The sequence below is a fragment of the Apteryx rowi genome, unplaced genomic scaffold (assembly GCF_003343035.1).
Source record: "Apteryx rowi isolate R43461 unplaced genomic scaffold, aptRow1 scaffold_279, whole genome shotgun sequence".
Classification (NCBI taxonomy): Eukaryota; Metazoa; Chordata; class Aves; order Apterygiformes; family Apterygidae; genus Apteryx; species Apteryx rowi.
This window is the reverse complement of record NW_020449185.1, coordinates 172,362-189,354: the sequence shown is the minus strand read 5'-3', so window position 1 is coordinate 189,354 and position 16,993 is coordinate 172,362. Positions and strand designations below refer to the sequence as shown.

The 16,993-nt window shown below is 42.7% G+C and overlaps 1 protein-coding gene across 3 annotated transcripts in view; it reads left to right on the top strand.

Annotated features, from left to right (window-relative positions):
- Positions 1-16,993, top strand: part of PIK3AP1 (phosphoinositide-3-kinase adaptor protein 1) — a 48,095-nt gene that overhangs the window by 17,054 nt on the left and 14,048 nt on the right. For all 3 annotated transcript variants that reach the window (XM_026068735.1, XM_026068732.1, XM_026068733.1), the window contains 6 exons: positions 1,282-1,430; positions 4,164-4,308; positions 5,822-5,964; positions 7,004-7,136; positions 7,874-8,070; positions 10,603-10,792. In XM_026068735.1, the coding sequence (XP_025924520.1) occupies positions 1,356-1,430; positions 4,164-4,308; positions 5,822-5,964; positions 7,004-7,136; positions 7,874-8,070; positions 10,603-10,792 (883 nt within the window). In that variant the 5' untranslated portion in view covers positions 1,282-1,355. The remainder of the gene's footprint in view (positions 1-1,281; positions 1,431-4,163; positions 4,309-5,821; positions 5,965-7,003; positions 7,137-7,873; positions 8,071-10,602; positions 10,793-16,993) is intronic.

The following is a 16,993-nucleotide window of genomic DNA, read 5'->3' as shown; positions in this document are numbered from 1 at the left end:
AGACTTTCTCATCATGCCTAAGCATTTTAAATACAGAACTTCTTACTAATATAAAACCTCTGCTAGTCCAAATCTGAGATTTTATGTAGTGAATAATTTGTACTGCTCTTTACAGGTGTGTTTTATGGTAAATAACAAATTAAAAAGTAACTTCCCAAATGTTGTCTTAAATCTTTGACTGCTCTGCAGTTTTCTGAAGTTTGAATGGAAAATTTTGGCCGTGGGAGATGCAGTTTTAAGCATTCGTGCCAGTCTTATAACAACGGAAGTCAGTGACTTTCACCCTATTTTTTTAGCAGATGTGAAAAATGGTATGAAGAGGTAGAAATTAGATAAAAATTCTGTCTGCTAAATGGATACAAAATTGGCTGTCCTTTATTTTAACTATTCAGGAAAAGTAATTTCTAGCTGTGATAGGAGAACTTAATCTATGTAACTATCTTAATTCTTGTTACTTTCTTTGTAACCAGTGATACTGATTCAATTTGCTCTTTCATCAAAATAAATACTGTTCTTGGGAAACAGGAGTGAGACCATTATTCTGTACACAGACTGTAGGGTTGCATGTATTTTGCTTTCCTCTTGGGCCTGTTTGAGTAGAGTACTGTGATTCTTCCACCCRAAGGCTTTGGTATGTTGCGAGTTCACTCTCATATAGATATAGGTGTTTACAGTTCTCGCTTTAGGAGCAGGTTCCCTGCAGAGTACTGCCTGATGATGTACTTTCTAGACAAAACTGTGAACCCAGAAGATGCAGCAAGCAATTCAAGCAGGACCCAGAAACTTAGACACTGCTGAAATTAAAGAATTGTTTTCCTTCATTTACTTTAGGAGAGGAGGACTCTGAAGGCTGCTGCTCATTCTCCCACCATGCACTCCAAGCACAGCTGGAGTCAGATGACTTCAGTTGCTGATCAATCATTCTTATATTAGATGCCGACATACTAATTTTCCTGTCTATTATGAGGAAGGGACTGCCYGTCTCAACAAAGAGTGGCTTTGTGTTGCATAAGCATATTCAGTGCTACTCCAGCACTTCTGTGTCTTTGCAAATGTCCCCCAGCAAACCCCTTAAGGGAATAAATAAGGAAACTCTGTAGTTTCCCTTTTTCAACTAGATCCCCTTTTCTGAGCATTACTTTGAGAAATGCAGCAAGTCCCGTTTTCTCTCCTCCCCCACCAATGTTCTCTTCTAGGCTGTTTCTCAGGATGTGTATGATGTGTCCATGCATTTTCAGCAAATGAGAATGATGTAACAGGACTCTGTATGCTTTATTTTAGACTCGGGCTGTGACTCTGTGACTGATACAGAGGCAGAAGACGAGAAGAACCCAGTTTATTCCTCCAGACTTGCCATGAATGAAGAGCATGGGTCATTCAAGAGCATGGGGGACCATCTGGTGGTGCAGCCTGACCACATACGTTGCGGGGTACTGTATGTCCGCTCCTTGACAGTGTTCTTGTTGTGGGCTGATGCAATACCTTATGTGCATCTTTAATGCACAGCTTTACTGGGCTGGAGAGTAGTCCCTAATTCCTTTTCTGCCACCTTCACTCACAGCCACCTGTCTTCGGTGTCTGTTTCATGAGCTCACTTCCCTAGGCTGAGAAAATAGCTAGGTGACATGCACTGCCCAGTGCCTAGGCTGCAATGTCATTTCTTGACAGTCTTATTAACTTCACTGCTTGTCTTGTGTTTTGTGAGGCAGGTTCACACTCTTGAATCCCCATCTGGTGAGATTTTGGGGCACAAAGTGGAGCAAGGGGATTGTAATGAACCAATTAACTCCAGAAACTGGATGCAGTCTAATACAACAGTTCTGTCCTGCAAGTGCCTGTAAAGAGCTTGGATCATGGCTTCCTGTCTGAAAAACAGCATTTCCTAGTGTAGTATCTCCTCAGACAGAAAAACTGTAATACCACATGCCAGGAGAAAAGCGTATGGCMTGACTAGCTTCACCTCCTCTGTGGTGTACTTTCCAATCAGTGTAGCTTGGACTTTCATTGCATAGTTTTGAGGTGTGAAGCGCTAGTGTGGGAGGGACTGGTTGTCAGAGGAAATGTCAAAGCTAACAGTTCAACAAAGGTTCACTGAAGCGTGACTGCYGTTTTACATTATTTCCTCCTCATATGACTGTGGTAGGGGCAGATTCAAGCTCCAGTGCACTGAGACAATGTTGGATATTTTTTCCCTTACTTGTATCAGTTTTGCTAGTTCATGGGATTTTAAATTTCTCTTGGTGCTTTTTCTTAAAGCACCAACTTAAAGGAATCATGTGATTCTGGGAACCTCTGCTTTTACTTAAAGCCTGATCTTCATGCTGTGCAGAAGCTTGAAAAAATGAAACAAAAGGCTCAAATTCAAAACAACAGCCTGCCTCATTTGTGATTTTGTAAAGGAACTCTGGAATGCTATTGGCCATACTCTTAAGTTAGACTAGAAGTAAACAGCACACACTCCCCTGCAGGGAAAGACCAGAGAGTAACAAGCCTGAAAACAGCTTTTAGAACTTTTCCTTCTGCCTTGGCAGGTGCTGAGCATGATAAAAGTGATGCTGCAATTCCTGTAGCCAGGTACATGGGTTTATTGTGCAGCTGAAGTGACTGCCCTGCAGCCTGCTAGGTGTGTACTGCATTTCAGCCTGTGGCAAGAGTCATGGCTGTGTAGTGCTGGGCTATTTGGTAGTTTCTGAATATGTGCCTCAGAACATGGACATATTCTACTTTTGGATTGGAATAGCATTCTGTCAGTGAGGAGGGAGGACTGAAAGGAACTGACATTTTAGGAAGTATCTTTACCTGAGCTTCTGTGTTCCCTCTTTGGTGTATGTTTGGCTTGGGACCTGACCCCAGCAAGGGTTTGTTTGAGAAGTCAGCAGACTGCTGGATTGCTTCAAGCTCTTACAGAATTGTTGACTTAAAAGAGAGAAAAGTGGATCTATCTGAATTTTTTTTCCTGTCAACTCTATTTGCCTGTCCAGGGGAATAGTGTTGTRTCCCTGTGTATTTACTGGGCATCTGTTACTGCATTCACTTCACCTGTTTCCAAGAGTTGGTTGCATATCTTGATATCTTGACTTCCTTGCTGGAGGAATTTCTCCAGTGCTATAAGCTGACAGATATTAACAAAATATGCTTTACAGTGACTGTGAGGTAAGTAAAACTGTTTTGCCTTGGCTTGTCTGTGTTTTAAGTCAAGGATAAATGCATTAACTACAGCATGGCAAGGAGTGTATAGGAATGGAGTCCAGAACTTATGATAGAGCTATAGAAGGTCCAGGACTGAGGAGATCCTAGGATGCTCAGAAACATTTGAGTTATCTACAGCTGGTGGGCTGCTTCCATTGGCCCAGGCAATGATTATGTTCGGCATAAGATTATGGGCGTGAAAGTCTCTTCAGGTTTCTCTCAGATTAGTTATTAAAGTATGTAGTGTTGTAAGCCATGTAAGCAGCCGCAACCCAGGTCTTAGTGGTCTTTAAAATCCTGATCGGATGAGAGCTGAGCAGTACGACACTTGCAGCATGGACAGGTACCACAAAATGCGGCCCAGAAGTCTCCTGGTTTCCAGAACTGAGRGTCTGATCCAGAAATTCACCTTCATAATTCAACTAAGTAGAAATTAGACAAAGTCTCAGGCCATAGTGAAGGACTCAATAAAATGTAAAAGTTAATGTAATAGCTGATTTGTTTGAAATTCTCACTGGCCCTGCTATTACAAACTGAAATTTTTGCCTTTTAAACAAAGCCCTGGCTAAAGACAAATAGATAAAATAAGGATAATCTCAGGAAACTGCTGCAAACCCTTTCATCTCTGAAATATGCTCATTTGAATTCGAAGTTCCTTCCTTTTTTCTGGTTGGAATGGGGGTGTGCTGTTTGAGGAAAGAGGCTGATGTAGTTCAAACTACATGGCAAGTCGGAGAGTTTCTGGTGTCACAGAATTTATCAGCTTAATGCCTGCATCTGTGCTGGTGCAAGCTTGCAACAAGAAACCAGCTGCCTTAGTTACTCCATCACTGGAAGAAGCTCCTGAAAACTATTCAGGACCATGGAAATTGATGATAATTTATGTGGTAGTTGCAATGACAACAAAATCCTTGGAAAGGGGACTTCAACAAAGTAAATGTTCTTACACTGTGAACTAATGCCTTTGCTTTTAGGTGCAGACAACAGTTTATATTATCATGAAATGTAAACTAGATGGCAAAGTGAAAACCGAAGTCGAATTCTCTCCAAAGAATGCATCATCTGTGCGTGTACTGGCCGAGATGGAGAATGAGTACACAATCTCTGTGGAGGCTCCAAGTAAGCTGGGTTGAGGCTTTTTTGTCCACCCCTTTGCTTCCTTTCTCTCCTAACATACCTATTGTGAAAAGTGACAGAGGGGTACAAGGTAGGGATTGTAACACAGGAAAATCAGAGGCCAGGAAATCTTGAACGTGTATTCCCATCTGTGATACTTTTGTGGTGTGGAACTGAGAGAAATTGCTGCTTGGGGTCTCTAGTTTGCCCCTCAGGGAGTTCAGAGGGCAGATTACAATTTGTAAAGCACTGTGTGTTTTTACCACCACCATGTTAGTATTGGCAGGGTGCCAAGAGAAGGTTAAATGCCAGTAAATAATTTCATGATTATAACAGTACATACTTAATGTGTGAAGAACTGTGTGAGATCAGAGCTGAAACTGTTTATCCTAGCTTGCCTTTTAAATCAGAGTTGTTCAGTCATTGTAGATACTTACATTTACAGAAGTTTAGGTTGTCTGAGCTTTAGGTTCACTAAAGTCTAAGGGAAAGATTTCAGAAGAGTCTTATAGATTTATAGTAGAGTCCCAGGATGGTTTTATTTAGTCCACTTTAATCTGTCCTCTTGAAGAGTCAATGTGCCAGTTCTAGAAACAGACACCAATAGTCATTATAGCAACTCCCATAAAGTCAGGGAGGTGGATGGATTTAAGAGAGATGATCTCAGCCACATTAAAAAGATCAGCTTAATCTGTTTTAAATCAAGACCTCTAATTTAAACACGGACCTGGAAACTAACTTGCACTTTGTATTATAAATATGAACTTCATGTTGATGGAGTCTCCAAGTGTGTTAACCCTGCAGTTTCTAACAGTAAGAGAAATAAATCTGTAATTCCTTACACGTGTGACAGAGTTACTCTTCCAGTGGTTTCCTGACTTGTTACAATCAGGCATACATACAGGGAAAGATTAATTTCAGTTGGATTCAAAATACTTGTGTTTCAGAGAGGAAAAAACAGACGCATGAGTGCACTCTGGGCATAAAATCAACAAGCTCCCAAGGCACCTATAGGAGATAATTCCTGTGCCTGGGTAAAGTTGCAGAACTGGAGTTCTTTTAAGTTGATTTCATTCACAGAGGCTGGTGAGGCTGAGAGGGATGCAAAATTTCTAGCGACTTTTCCAGTTCCTCCCCACCTCTTCCCCAGCTCCCATATTCTACGGCATGGTTTGGAGACTGCTCCAGTGAAAGCCAGGACTAGGGAGGTTGTGAGGTTCTGTAATTTGGGGTGGTGTGCTGTTAACATTAGGGGGCCAGACTAGGGTTAGTAGAGGACCCAGCGGGTCAGTGGTGATGTGCATTAACATGGCTCTGAAGAAGGTGCTTCCAAAGTACTTTCCTGCCTAGTGTTCAGACCAACATCATCTTTTTCATAGCTTTTCATGAATTCACAACATAAACTCTCTTGGTATCCAGTTGGCATCTCCACACCTCTCCTATCCTCAGGTCACTTGATGAAGACTCATTCCCATTGTTTATTCTTAATGGTGATTTCTTCTCTTTCTTTTCAAAGATTTAACCTCTGGGACAGTGCCTATGCAGATATATTCAGGGGACTTGATGGTGGGAGAAACAAGCATCATCTATCATACTGATATGGAGGAAATCAGCAGTCTGTTGGCTAATGCAGCTAATCCAGTGCAGTTCATGTGCCAGGTAATGACTCTAGCAAACAGCTGCTTTGGAAACCAGCTGTTTCAGATGGCAGACAAGTGGACACAAGCAAAAACGCCTGGTATGAGATAGCTCTTCTGAAAAGAAGAAATGAAAGGTTATTTTGGGGGTAGCCTAACAACATCCTCTTTTAGCAAAAGCATGACTAGAAAAATTGGAATGACAGAACTTGATATCAACAGAAGTACACGAAGAAATAGGTTGGTTGGAAATGTGAAAAGGTAGCAAAGATTCTGACTAGCTGAATGGAATAGAGTAAAATGAAAGTAACTGAATTTATTCTTAATACCTATTTTTAAAGACAGTCCTGAGTTCTCATGGCATATTTTGAACACTTAGGGTACCTGAACACTGCTAGAGGGGTAAAGCTTTCATGAGCAAGTTCTCTAGCTCTGTAGCCTTTGCTGCCTTTTTACATGCCCCTGATCAGCCACAAAGCAGAAGCCTGCAGAGTATTGATAGTCACCAGCATAGTCAGGGCTGACAAGTCTCTTCTCCCTTTCCTTTTTAGTTCAAGTTATGGAGCAGTTGGTACTGGACTGTGCCTCTACTTGGGAAACAGGCATGCTTCACAGTCTTTGATTTAAAAATTGGTTCCAAAAGCCAAACCCAGAGTGTACGCCAGAGTAATTCACAATGAGCTAGATCCTGCTTAGAGCAGGAATTACCCTTCATTGGCACAGTTTCAGAAGTGAGATGATACTAATCGAGGAAGTAGGAAGTAATTGTCCTCCCTGCTTCCAGTTACGTGACTGACTTTCTCCTTGCATTCTGTCTTGCTTGTTGTGCTTTTCAGGCTGCCTTTAGAGTATAAAATCTCATCTGTTCAGATCAATGATACTCTATTTCTGGACCAAGAAGCTGTGCATGTTTCTTGCTTGATCTGAACATTGGCATCATCTGTATTTGTCTAGTATTTTCTGATGCACGTTAAATAAGCCTTGCTAAATCACCTTATAGATCTCTACTTAACTGAATTTTCAAACTTCCCCAAATAAAATCACTTTCCCTTTACCTCTAGGCCTTTAAAATTGTGCCGTACAGCATAGAAGCACTGGACAAACTGCTGACTGAGTCACTGAAGAAGAACATTCCTGCCAGTGGCTTACACCTGTTTGGAATCAACCAGCTGGAAGAAGAAGATATGACGACAAGTAAGTTGAAAGCTTTTTTTTTTTTTTTTTAAACTTCCTCTGTAACAGTTGTCTTCCTTGAAGGTACCTTAGAGCTCCTTAACACTGCAGTACATAGTACATACACAGGCTGTCTTGAAACGTTGGATCTCAGCCAGGAAGCTAAAATTCTGATGATAGCTATAGAAGGGGGACTGCTCTTTGGTTTGAGTGTCCCTTTTTACTACATGCATCAGTTTCATGTGCTTGCATTGTGACAGATAGAGCCACATGGACAGCTTCAAACAACCAAAATGAAAAGACGGTGCCCCCCGAAATGTCTCCCATATCTTCTCCCTTGTCCTCCTCCCAGTTGTGTGGCATTTCTCCCCAACTGCATGGCTCTGCTCTAATGTGCAGAATGGGCGCTTACTAGTTGGATGAGTGTGGCACCATGACATGCGTACCTTACACCAGCTGGTTCCTGCTGGAATGATGATTTAGGGGAGGTCCTTCCAATCCTGTGATCCTACATATCTTCAGCTATTACAGTGCAAGATTTCCCACTAAAGGTTGTAGGACTCAAACCTGGAGATGCACTAGTTACCTCTGATAGTTCATTTGTGCAGAGCTAGCTCCATTTTGAAATGGTATATATACTTTTCAGGGCTTTCATACCTGCTTTGGTCTGTGTCTTTGCTAGGAAGTCTGTTTCTCACCTACTGGCTCTGTTCCTGCTAGAGAGAAGCTTAGATTTTAAAGGGCCTTTGTTCTCACAGATCAGAGGGATGAAGAGTTGCCAACGTTGCTTCACTTTTCTGCAAGATACGGGCTGAAGAATCTCACCGCCCTGCTGCTTACATGCCCCGGAGCACTGCAGGCCTACAGTGTAGCCAACAAATACGGCCACTATCCGAACACCATAGCAGAAAAGCATGGCTTTAAAGACCTCCGCCAGTTCATTGATGAATACGTGGTAAGAGGGAGCAATGGTCCTTCGTGCTGCCCCACGGCAGGTGTGGGTAGCAGTACCAAGCCTGGCATTGAAAGTGCTGTGGGAGCAGGAATGCTGGGGTAGCAAAGGGCACAATGTGGTGTGGTAGGGTATAGAAGGGTGTAGAAGGCAGATGTCCAGCCATCATGAAAGCTTCCATGCTGGAGGGTTGGGTTCATCTCTGAAGCCAGAGAAGTTCTTAGGGCTTCTGGATGGAGCAAAAAAGAAGGAAGCAGAGCCTGCCATGCTTGGTTTCTTTATCACCCACCCATCTAATGATGCTTCTGCAGGAATTTGGTACCTGGTGTGAGGCTTTTCTAACCCCTGATCTTGGCAAAAATACAGCCCCTTCATCCCACTTGCTTTAGGGAGTAGTACAGGAAAATGAGTACAGTTGGGTAGGTGCAGCCCCAGATGCTCTTTGATTAGTCATAGTACAATCTGGATTGATTATTAGCTCATTTACAACCTGATCTATGCAGTCTGCCTGTTCCACTTGAAATCCAGTTCTTGTGTTAGGATAGTGGTCCATCCCTACTTGCTTTCTCTGTGGGAGGCCCAATTCACAATTCAGTTGTCTTTGAGCCAACCTCATCTCCAGAAATCAGCCCTCTGACTTCTTCCAGATTACAAAGTGGACAGCTGCATCAGGCACTTGTTTCTGGTTGTTAGGTGTGTGTGGGGTCTAACCTTTCTTTTCCACTTGACTTGTTTTCAGCCTACACACTTCACAGTAATGAGCAGCTCCTCTGCTCGGATCACATGATTCTTGAGCAGATTTTATTTGCCTTAATTTTTTAGTGGAAAATTGTGTATAACTGTCTCTAACAGTTGTCTGAATGATGGGTGATAGATCTGCCAGCTTTAGTGTGGTTCTGCCACCCTATTACATTAGTGTTTAAGCCCTATTTAGGAGACACAGATGGTTCTTAGATGTGGGGCTTGCTTCTTGACACAAGGATGAATTTGGGGCTATATATCAGAGCTAATTACAGCTGAGATCAGGATGGCTGAAAAACTGTAGATTGTCAGTGTGATAAAAATCTTTTCGTTAGGGGAAGTGTGAGATGCTTAGGAAATCTTGCCAGTCTCTCATGACTGTGCTGTGCTTCTCCCCTGCTCTCCTCTCCCCCAAAACTGTGGCAAAGGTGTGTTAACCATCAAGCTATCTGTGCAGCTTAGTGCCAGACCACACAAGTAGTGTGTCTACTGCAGGGTAGTGACTGGAAGCACTATGTATTTAGTGGCATACTAGCACAGATATCTGGAAATCCCGGTAAACCGTCCTACCCCATTTTCTCTCTGAGATAAGTTCCTCTGCACCTCCCTAAAGCATGGCATGTCAAATGCTTGACCCATTTTGACTGTGGAGGGAAACGTGCGTGAAAACATTGACACAGATGCCCTGTGGATGAAGGCCCATGAGGTGAGAGGTGTGGATGGAAAGGAATAACTTGCTGTACCACAACCAGCTAAGATAGCTGTGTTCATGGCATAGTTGGAGCTTGGCGAAGAGTGAAGCTTTTTACCTTGCTTTCTTGTTTGACTTTGAAGACCAGCACCTCTCTCATGTGGCAAATGTATGAGAAAGAGCTCCACTATCCTGCAAATAAAGTTGCCTGCATTACGAGAATAGCTGCCTGCTATGAGGTTTCCTGTCAGACTCTCAGTGAAGGGGGTCTGTGTACTCCCACTATGGGTGTTGCGTGCTGCTGCTATTGCCAAGAAACTGAAACTGAATCCAGAGCAAAGCTAAAAGTTTGCTTTCTTGTAAGTGCTCCACATGTGGCAAGGTTTCTCATCATGGTCAGCTACGCTCTCCCAGAAATAGCCTTTCACAAGCCTTGTATGTTCAGAATGAGCTTTGCTTATGTTCCAGGAGCTTGCAGGTAGCGGGCAGGAAACAAAATTGAGGGGGAGGGAGGCAGTAATGGCTGCTCAGAATGTGTCGGCACCTCCTTGTTTCACCTTCCCAAGGTAAACCTGGGGACTTGCCGTGGTGGTTAATATCATAGCAATATTGGTTGTTAATATTGTATTGATTATGGGAATCTGGATCTCTTCCCAGCCCATAAACCCTAGCACTTGCTGTGTCTACAGTCACTGTGCACGTGAAGTTAAATGAGGGAGGCAGCGTGTGATGTCTTGTTTCTCAAAGGCCATTTTGTATCAGGGGCTGACTATTCTTCCACCACCTGTCTTGCATTGTGGATCCCTGTGGTGGGAGTCAGTGGCTCTTGTTCAGATCCTGGTACTGGTAGAAGCACCAGGTTACCTGTGCTGTGGTCACGAAGTCTCATTATCTATTATTTCAATGTAGATCCTGAAAGCTGTGCCCAGACAGCTGTAATGGGGATTTAATTTATTTGAAAAGCCATAGTCTTTGGGAATGGGCTGCTTTTGGAAGTTTTTTCCATCAGTGATGGGAGAGAGGTCTCCTGCTTTTCTTAAATTCTCYAGATTCTTTATTTGAAGGAGACTTGAACATTTTTTCTTGCACTCCTTCCTCTCCAGGAAACTGCGGATATGCTGAAGAGTCACATTAAGGAAGAGCTGATGCAAGGCGAAGAGGATGAGTCTGTTTATGAGTCCATGGCTCACCTGTCCACTGACCTGTTAATGAAATGTTCCCTGAATCCTGGCTCTGACGAAGAGCTCTATGAATCCATGGCTGGCTTTGTCCCTGGTGCCCCAGAAGACCTTTGTACGTATAATCTTTGTGTTAGGCCAGACTTAGAGGCCTCAGCTGCACTGTCTCATGCGCATAGCAGTGCCCTCATTGAGTTTTAGAGTGAGGGCTGATTGTAGCATTTCTGCTCTCACTCCAAGGAAGCCATGTTTCAGTTCTCATGTTGGCTGGTAAAAGACTGAGTTACCTTAGCTTTACCATAACTTGTGCCAAAGCTTAGTAACCCACACTCCTAGTAACAGACCATTCCCAGTGTGAAATGGGCACACCTTAGGTTGTCAGGCTTGGTCACTCTAAGCAAAACCAATGCACTCCAAACTGATGTGCAGGTGGAGGAGAAGCCATGGTAGTATCCCCCAGCTTTTGTGAAACTTAACGCCTTTGCTAATAGTGGTGCTATAGATTGAGTTTAGAAAGGATTAGAAGAGAGCTGCTGTACAGCTTGGCTTTGCTCAGAGATGGCCTGAGCCACAACACCTGCTATGTGCCAGGGATCCTGCCTGTGGTGACACAACTGCTGGCAGAGCTATACTAACACTGGCCATGGTAAGAGATGTTGTGAAGCAAGATGGTGGCATGCAGCTTGGCAACCAATGGCAAACAAAGTTCCACGTGGGCACTCCCTTGAAAAGTGACCACATACCACTGGCTGGATGGTTGATATGCCCAGATTTATTACCTGTATTTACCAACATGCTTCTGTGGCATTCAGATGTCCTTAAGACTTTATTAATAGAGGGAAGAGGATTGTCCTCCTAATGAAAGATGAAGCTACATCCTGTGAAGACAGGAATAGAAACTGATGGTTTTTGGAGTACTGTGAATGCCAGAAGATACAACAGCGTACTTGGTGTGTGGGAGGGACGGAGGGATGCAAGTGGATTATTAAACTTGCTCCTAAGTTGAAACTTTGATGAAAAGAGGGTGGCTGCTTATTGCAAGTATAGGCTGTGCACTGTGATGTGAAGGAGGAAGACCAGAAGTCTGTTCCCAAGAGAGACCTGGGATTGCTTCTGGCTTTCTATAATTGCCAGGGTACAAGGTCAGGAACTGTTTTCTTGTTACTTTGAGGACTCCCTCAACTCTGAGCAAGTGAGGTAGCATTTGGAAGAGACTGAATTTTCTAGCATGTGCCCTGCCTCATTCCTGAGATCCAGGGACGTTGGGGCACTCTGTATAGTGACCAGGTGAGCATTTGTTATTTCCAGATGCTGATTAGAAGTGATAAGGTCTGACAGACAATGAAGATGACTGAGGTTTGGGATAGGGTTAGATTTGGCAGCTGTAGTGCTATAATCACACCAGTGATGCAGAATGTTCTGTCATAATTCCACAAATCTGTTTTTCCTTTGAAATTTCAGCTGCCTTCTTCCAAGTTACTGGTCTTGTTTGAACATAGTGTATATTAAAAAAGGAAGCCTGTAAACACAGTTCAGTGAAAGCTTCAACCTAACTTTCTGTGCTTTCTGTACAATTGTAATTTTACTTAAAAATTTGTAGGTACTAAATTATAAATGCCCTTCTTCCAGAAACATGGCTGATTACAATCAATGAGGCTAGAGTGCCTCAGTTGTGTTTTACCTCTGCTGCAAGAGAGTGAAAGCTCCCGTATCAGTGTCATACCATCTCAGTTGAATAGCAGGGAGGTCAGCACTTCTGTTGGTTTTAACTGCAAAAGCAGTTGTACACTTAATAACATTTTCCTGTGCATTAATGCTAATTCATAATTGACACTGGTCTAAATATGAAGATGAACGTTTGAATTATAGAAATTAGTGGAAAAGAACTCTACACAAGACATGATTTTACTAACAGCGTGGAAATTCAAACAGAAACAAGAGCTGAACTTGTACCTCAGTAGCTTAAGAACAAAAGAAAGTGAGATCTGGAAGTGCATGTACCAAAAAGATTAAAACTGAAAAATCATTGTTCTAATCCTCCTTGTTTATTGCTAACAATGTAGAGCTAGTTCTGGTAAATATGCAGATGTTTAACTTTTTTCTCTATCTCATTAATATTCAGTGAGGCTGACTGCAAATGTAAAGTTAAGTACCTATGTTAAGCAATTGCAAATTTGCTGTTCTTATTTATCTTCCTACTTGGTCTGGCTTCATCCCACAGGTGTATTTTATGGTTTCCTGGATGAGCGGAGAACCTAGCTTTATTATAATTTAATACCTGCATAAGGTTTCTAGCGTTTCTGAAGTTTTAAGTATGCTGCCTCAGGAGACAAGTTTTCATACTGAAAAGCCTTTGCTTATAGACTATATCTGTCCTGGGCTGGTTTTCCCCCATTTTTGATTAAATGACACTATGAAACACACTTCTGTTGCTTGTGCAGTCCAGGAGCCTTTCTTGTCAGTTCTCTACCTGAAATCATAAACCCTTTTCTGAAGTTTTTTGTTGCTACCAAAACCAGGATTATTCTTCACCTGAAGGTAGAATAAGCGGTAAGGCTGATTGGACTCTTAAGGAACAAAGCTACTGTTGTTGCCTGTAATGGGGGTGGGGGTATCTAGATGTTTGGAAGCTCTGCCAGGAGCCTCTGAATGAGGTTGATTGACTAAGACTGGGGAGAGGGAAAGTCATGCTTAAAACCACTAATCCCAACTTGTTTTCTTCCACTCCTGAAATGTCTAGATGTCCCAGAAACCATGCAGGGCATATTCCTCTCTTTCATGGATGCAAATCAAGCTCCCCATAACTTACCATTTCTGAAATGGGCTCTGGAAAGCTGCTCTGAAAATAATATCAAAGCATCTCCATATTTGTTCAGATTTAGATCAGAATTGCTCACTGTCCAAAAAAAAAAAAAAAGGGGGGGGGCAGCCCTGTGAACTGTTAACAGAAGAGCTAATTGCTCTGAGATGCTTATTTCTTCTTTCCCGCTGAAGATCACCTCCCTCAATCTGCTGCCTGAGATGCTTGTGTGCATGTCCCTTTGCCCATTTCAGTCAAACAAGCTGTGTTAAGTTAAGCATTTCAAGTAGACATGTTTTCCTACCCAACTTATTCTGACTGACAGAACTCAGGAAGAAGCTTGGCCTGCGTTTTGAATGGAGTAAGTGAAACAGAGGCTGCTTGGCTGATGGGGTATGGAGATGAGCAGCTGGGAATGGTTGCCTGGTGAGGGGAAAGGTGGTGCATCTGCAGCCTGAGTCAGCCTGCTGTCCTCCAGCTGCCTCAGTACTGAAGGCCCTGCAGGCCTCTGCACTTCAGGGGTGCCTTCTGCAAGTGCAGCCACTTCAGCAGGGTGGCAGAGGTCTCTGGGATCAGCATCAGACAGTTGTCCTGGTGTGCAAAGGCACTGCAGGCTCTGCAGGGCTAGTAGGGCTGGAAAGGTAAAAGCCCAAACTGACCCTAATGTAGGTATTTCTGATTTCTTTACTCAAAAGCAGAGCTGAATGAGTCTGTGTTTTAAAATGTGTTTTCTCCTTATTGGACAGACACTCCATATGGCTTATCTGTAACACCTCAGCAAGGAGTGTTCCCTCCTTATTCTAGAGTTCCCTTTGTCTATTGCTCCTGTGCACATATATCTGTCACCTTCCATCCAGGCATCTTTTACTGAAAATCTCTGTATTTCTAACCTAGTCTGTTACTGTTTGCCTGCGCAACATATATGACTTGTCTGGACAGTGCTTTAAAATCTATCTGTATTGTAACAGGTGAAGTTAAATTGGCACAATGCTTCACAAAGATTGGTTCTCTCAAAGTGAAGGTACTTTTTTAATACTGAAGATAGCAGTGTAAAAACAAGCCCTCATTAAAATTGGTGGGAGTGCTGGCTGGGTTAGGACTACCATCACAAATAACTACTTCAAGCTTTTGCACCAACTTAAAGCTTTTGAGGGATGAAAAACTCCCTAGGAAATCATAAATAACTCCTGCTGAGGTACTTTCCAGGTCAGAGTAGCCCTTATGTGAGTGGTTACGGCTGTGGTATTGAGAACAATACCTGGGTTATTTTAAGTGTAGCCATGGTGGCAGGGTGCCCATTTATTGCAATCAGAATGTGCTTCTGTCACAGGTTTTCAGAGAACTGATCAAAGGAAGGCTGGGCACCATAGAGTCAGTTTGTCTGGCAGCAATTGGTCTGGGAACAAGGTAACACAGGATTGGAGCCATTGTAATGAATTAAAAGTAGTATCAAATATTTAGGTACCCGAGCGCTATGCCATTTTTTGTATTCTTCATTCTTTGTCTGTTTTTCCAATGTACTTCTACGCATTTTTTTTCCTCTCTTCTTTTGGTCCTGGGGAAACTTTTACAGGGAAAGTGGAGAAGCTGTACAAGGACCAATATTATATAAACTGATGCAGCGTCATAGTTGCATACAGCTGTGCGAAGTTGCTAATTGTCCCTGTAAGTTTTGAGACAAAACTGGAAAAGATTTTGTTTATCTACAAAATGCTGCCTCCCCCTCTACTGGAAGGGAGTGCTCTTTCCCAGGTAGCTCTTCATGCCCTGAGCAGTACAAATCGTAAAGCGCTTCCTCTAGCCAAATCAGCATGAATTTGCTAGCACCTGCTGTTAGCATGTTTGCTGGTTTTAATGATGAAGTTAAATAATTTATTTAATTTCTTATCGTTAACTGTAATTGTTCCCCACTCCAGAAGAGCACTTCCCTTTTATTACACTTTTCAAGTATTTTTAAAGTCAAACACAATTTTCCAAAGAACTTATGGAATTTGCTCCAGGTTGGTGCAGGCTGAAGGTAAATTTCATTTAGCTGAGTCACTTGCACACTAACAAACAGCAGCTGAATAGCGTGAAGGGAGAGTTATTTCTGTCATACCAGTCTGGTAGTATGAACTATACAGCATCAAAAGAAGTGCTTTGCTTTTTCTTCTCTCCTCTCACCAGCACCTCCTGCCGATTTTCACACAACAGAGCATTATGGGCAGGCTAGAGCTGTGTGCAGGAGGGGCTCAGACAGCAAGGACTCCTGAAGAGTGCTGGAAACCTTTTTGATCTGTGATAGTTAAGCTGCTGAGTTGGTGGGCAAGGAGCGCAATGTGTGTGTGTACATATGTGTGTACATGCAGAGAACAGTGAAGTACCTGAGCAGCAAGAGCAAAAGGAGCCCTGTAGACAGCAGGGGATGACACCACCCCCTACACTTCAGACCTGTCCAAATTCTGCAAACAGCATCATTGTTGCTATTGTGGTCTTTTCTTTAATCCTAATTCCTAAATTCCAGATTTACTTTTTCATCCAGTCCTTTTTGCCCTTTTCGTTAAGTCACCAAAGCAAAAGTGTAGTAGGAGGCACTGATAGGAACCCTGTGGTTTTTGATACAGGTCATGTTTCAGTCTCGGGGGTTTCTCCTCTTTCAGAGAAGAAAAATGCATTTCTTCCCTCTTCAGTATTTCTCAGGTTTACACTATCATTTGCTAATCCTGGTTCTTCCGACTGAAATTATAAAGCCCCTTTTGAATTCTTTTTTTCAACTTCCAAGGTTGAATATTCTTCCTTGACTTCAATACACTTAAGAGTTCAGCCTTAAAGTCATCTTGGGAGGTATTACGCCATTTTACTTGGGGAAACAGCCAAGTTGTATTTCCTCTATCCAAGGTCAGACATGGGCAATGGCAAAGGATTGGTGGAAGAAAGCCTGACTCTTAGCACTGTTTCTGATCTATGAACTGTGTGGACACTCAGACCTAGAGAGTGCAAGTTCCGTGCAGAGATCCTTTATCCTAGAGAGTCTCAGCTGAGTAAAGTCTGCTGTCCTGTGATTTGCAGATCATAGGATCTTAAGGCTGTTAGAGAACCTCCAACACCTGAAGAGTGGATGGTAGCTCACATATAAGCAAACTGTGATGCCCTTAATCTACTCCCCGGCATATCCTCTCTCTTTCCCACCATATTTGTTCTGTTGCAACAAATCTTTCAACACTGTGCTTGTTGGTTTTCTTTTTTTTCCCCCCCCTCTTAGTTAATACAAGAAACAGCAGCCTCCTTGTTTTCTTTCAGCAAAATGAAGGAATTGTGCACAAAAATGTAACTTCTTTTAAAGTTCTGGGATGTGATTTACAGCAATACATTGAAGCCTTTGTCTTACATAATGAAGAACTGATCTCGGTAAAGAGGTAGCTTTCATCATGTGCAGGAATACCTGGCAGTCAGTGTTTATGAATGTTTGAAGGAGAAAAGTGTTGTTACTTTCTAAAGGGTCCCCATACATGCATATTTTAGCTCTTGTGAAAGATC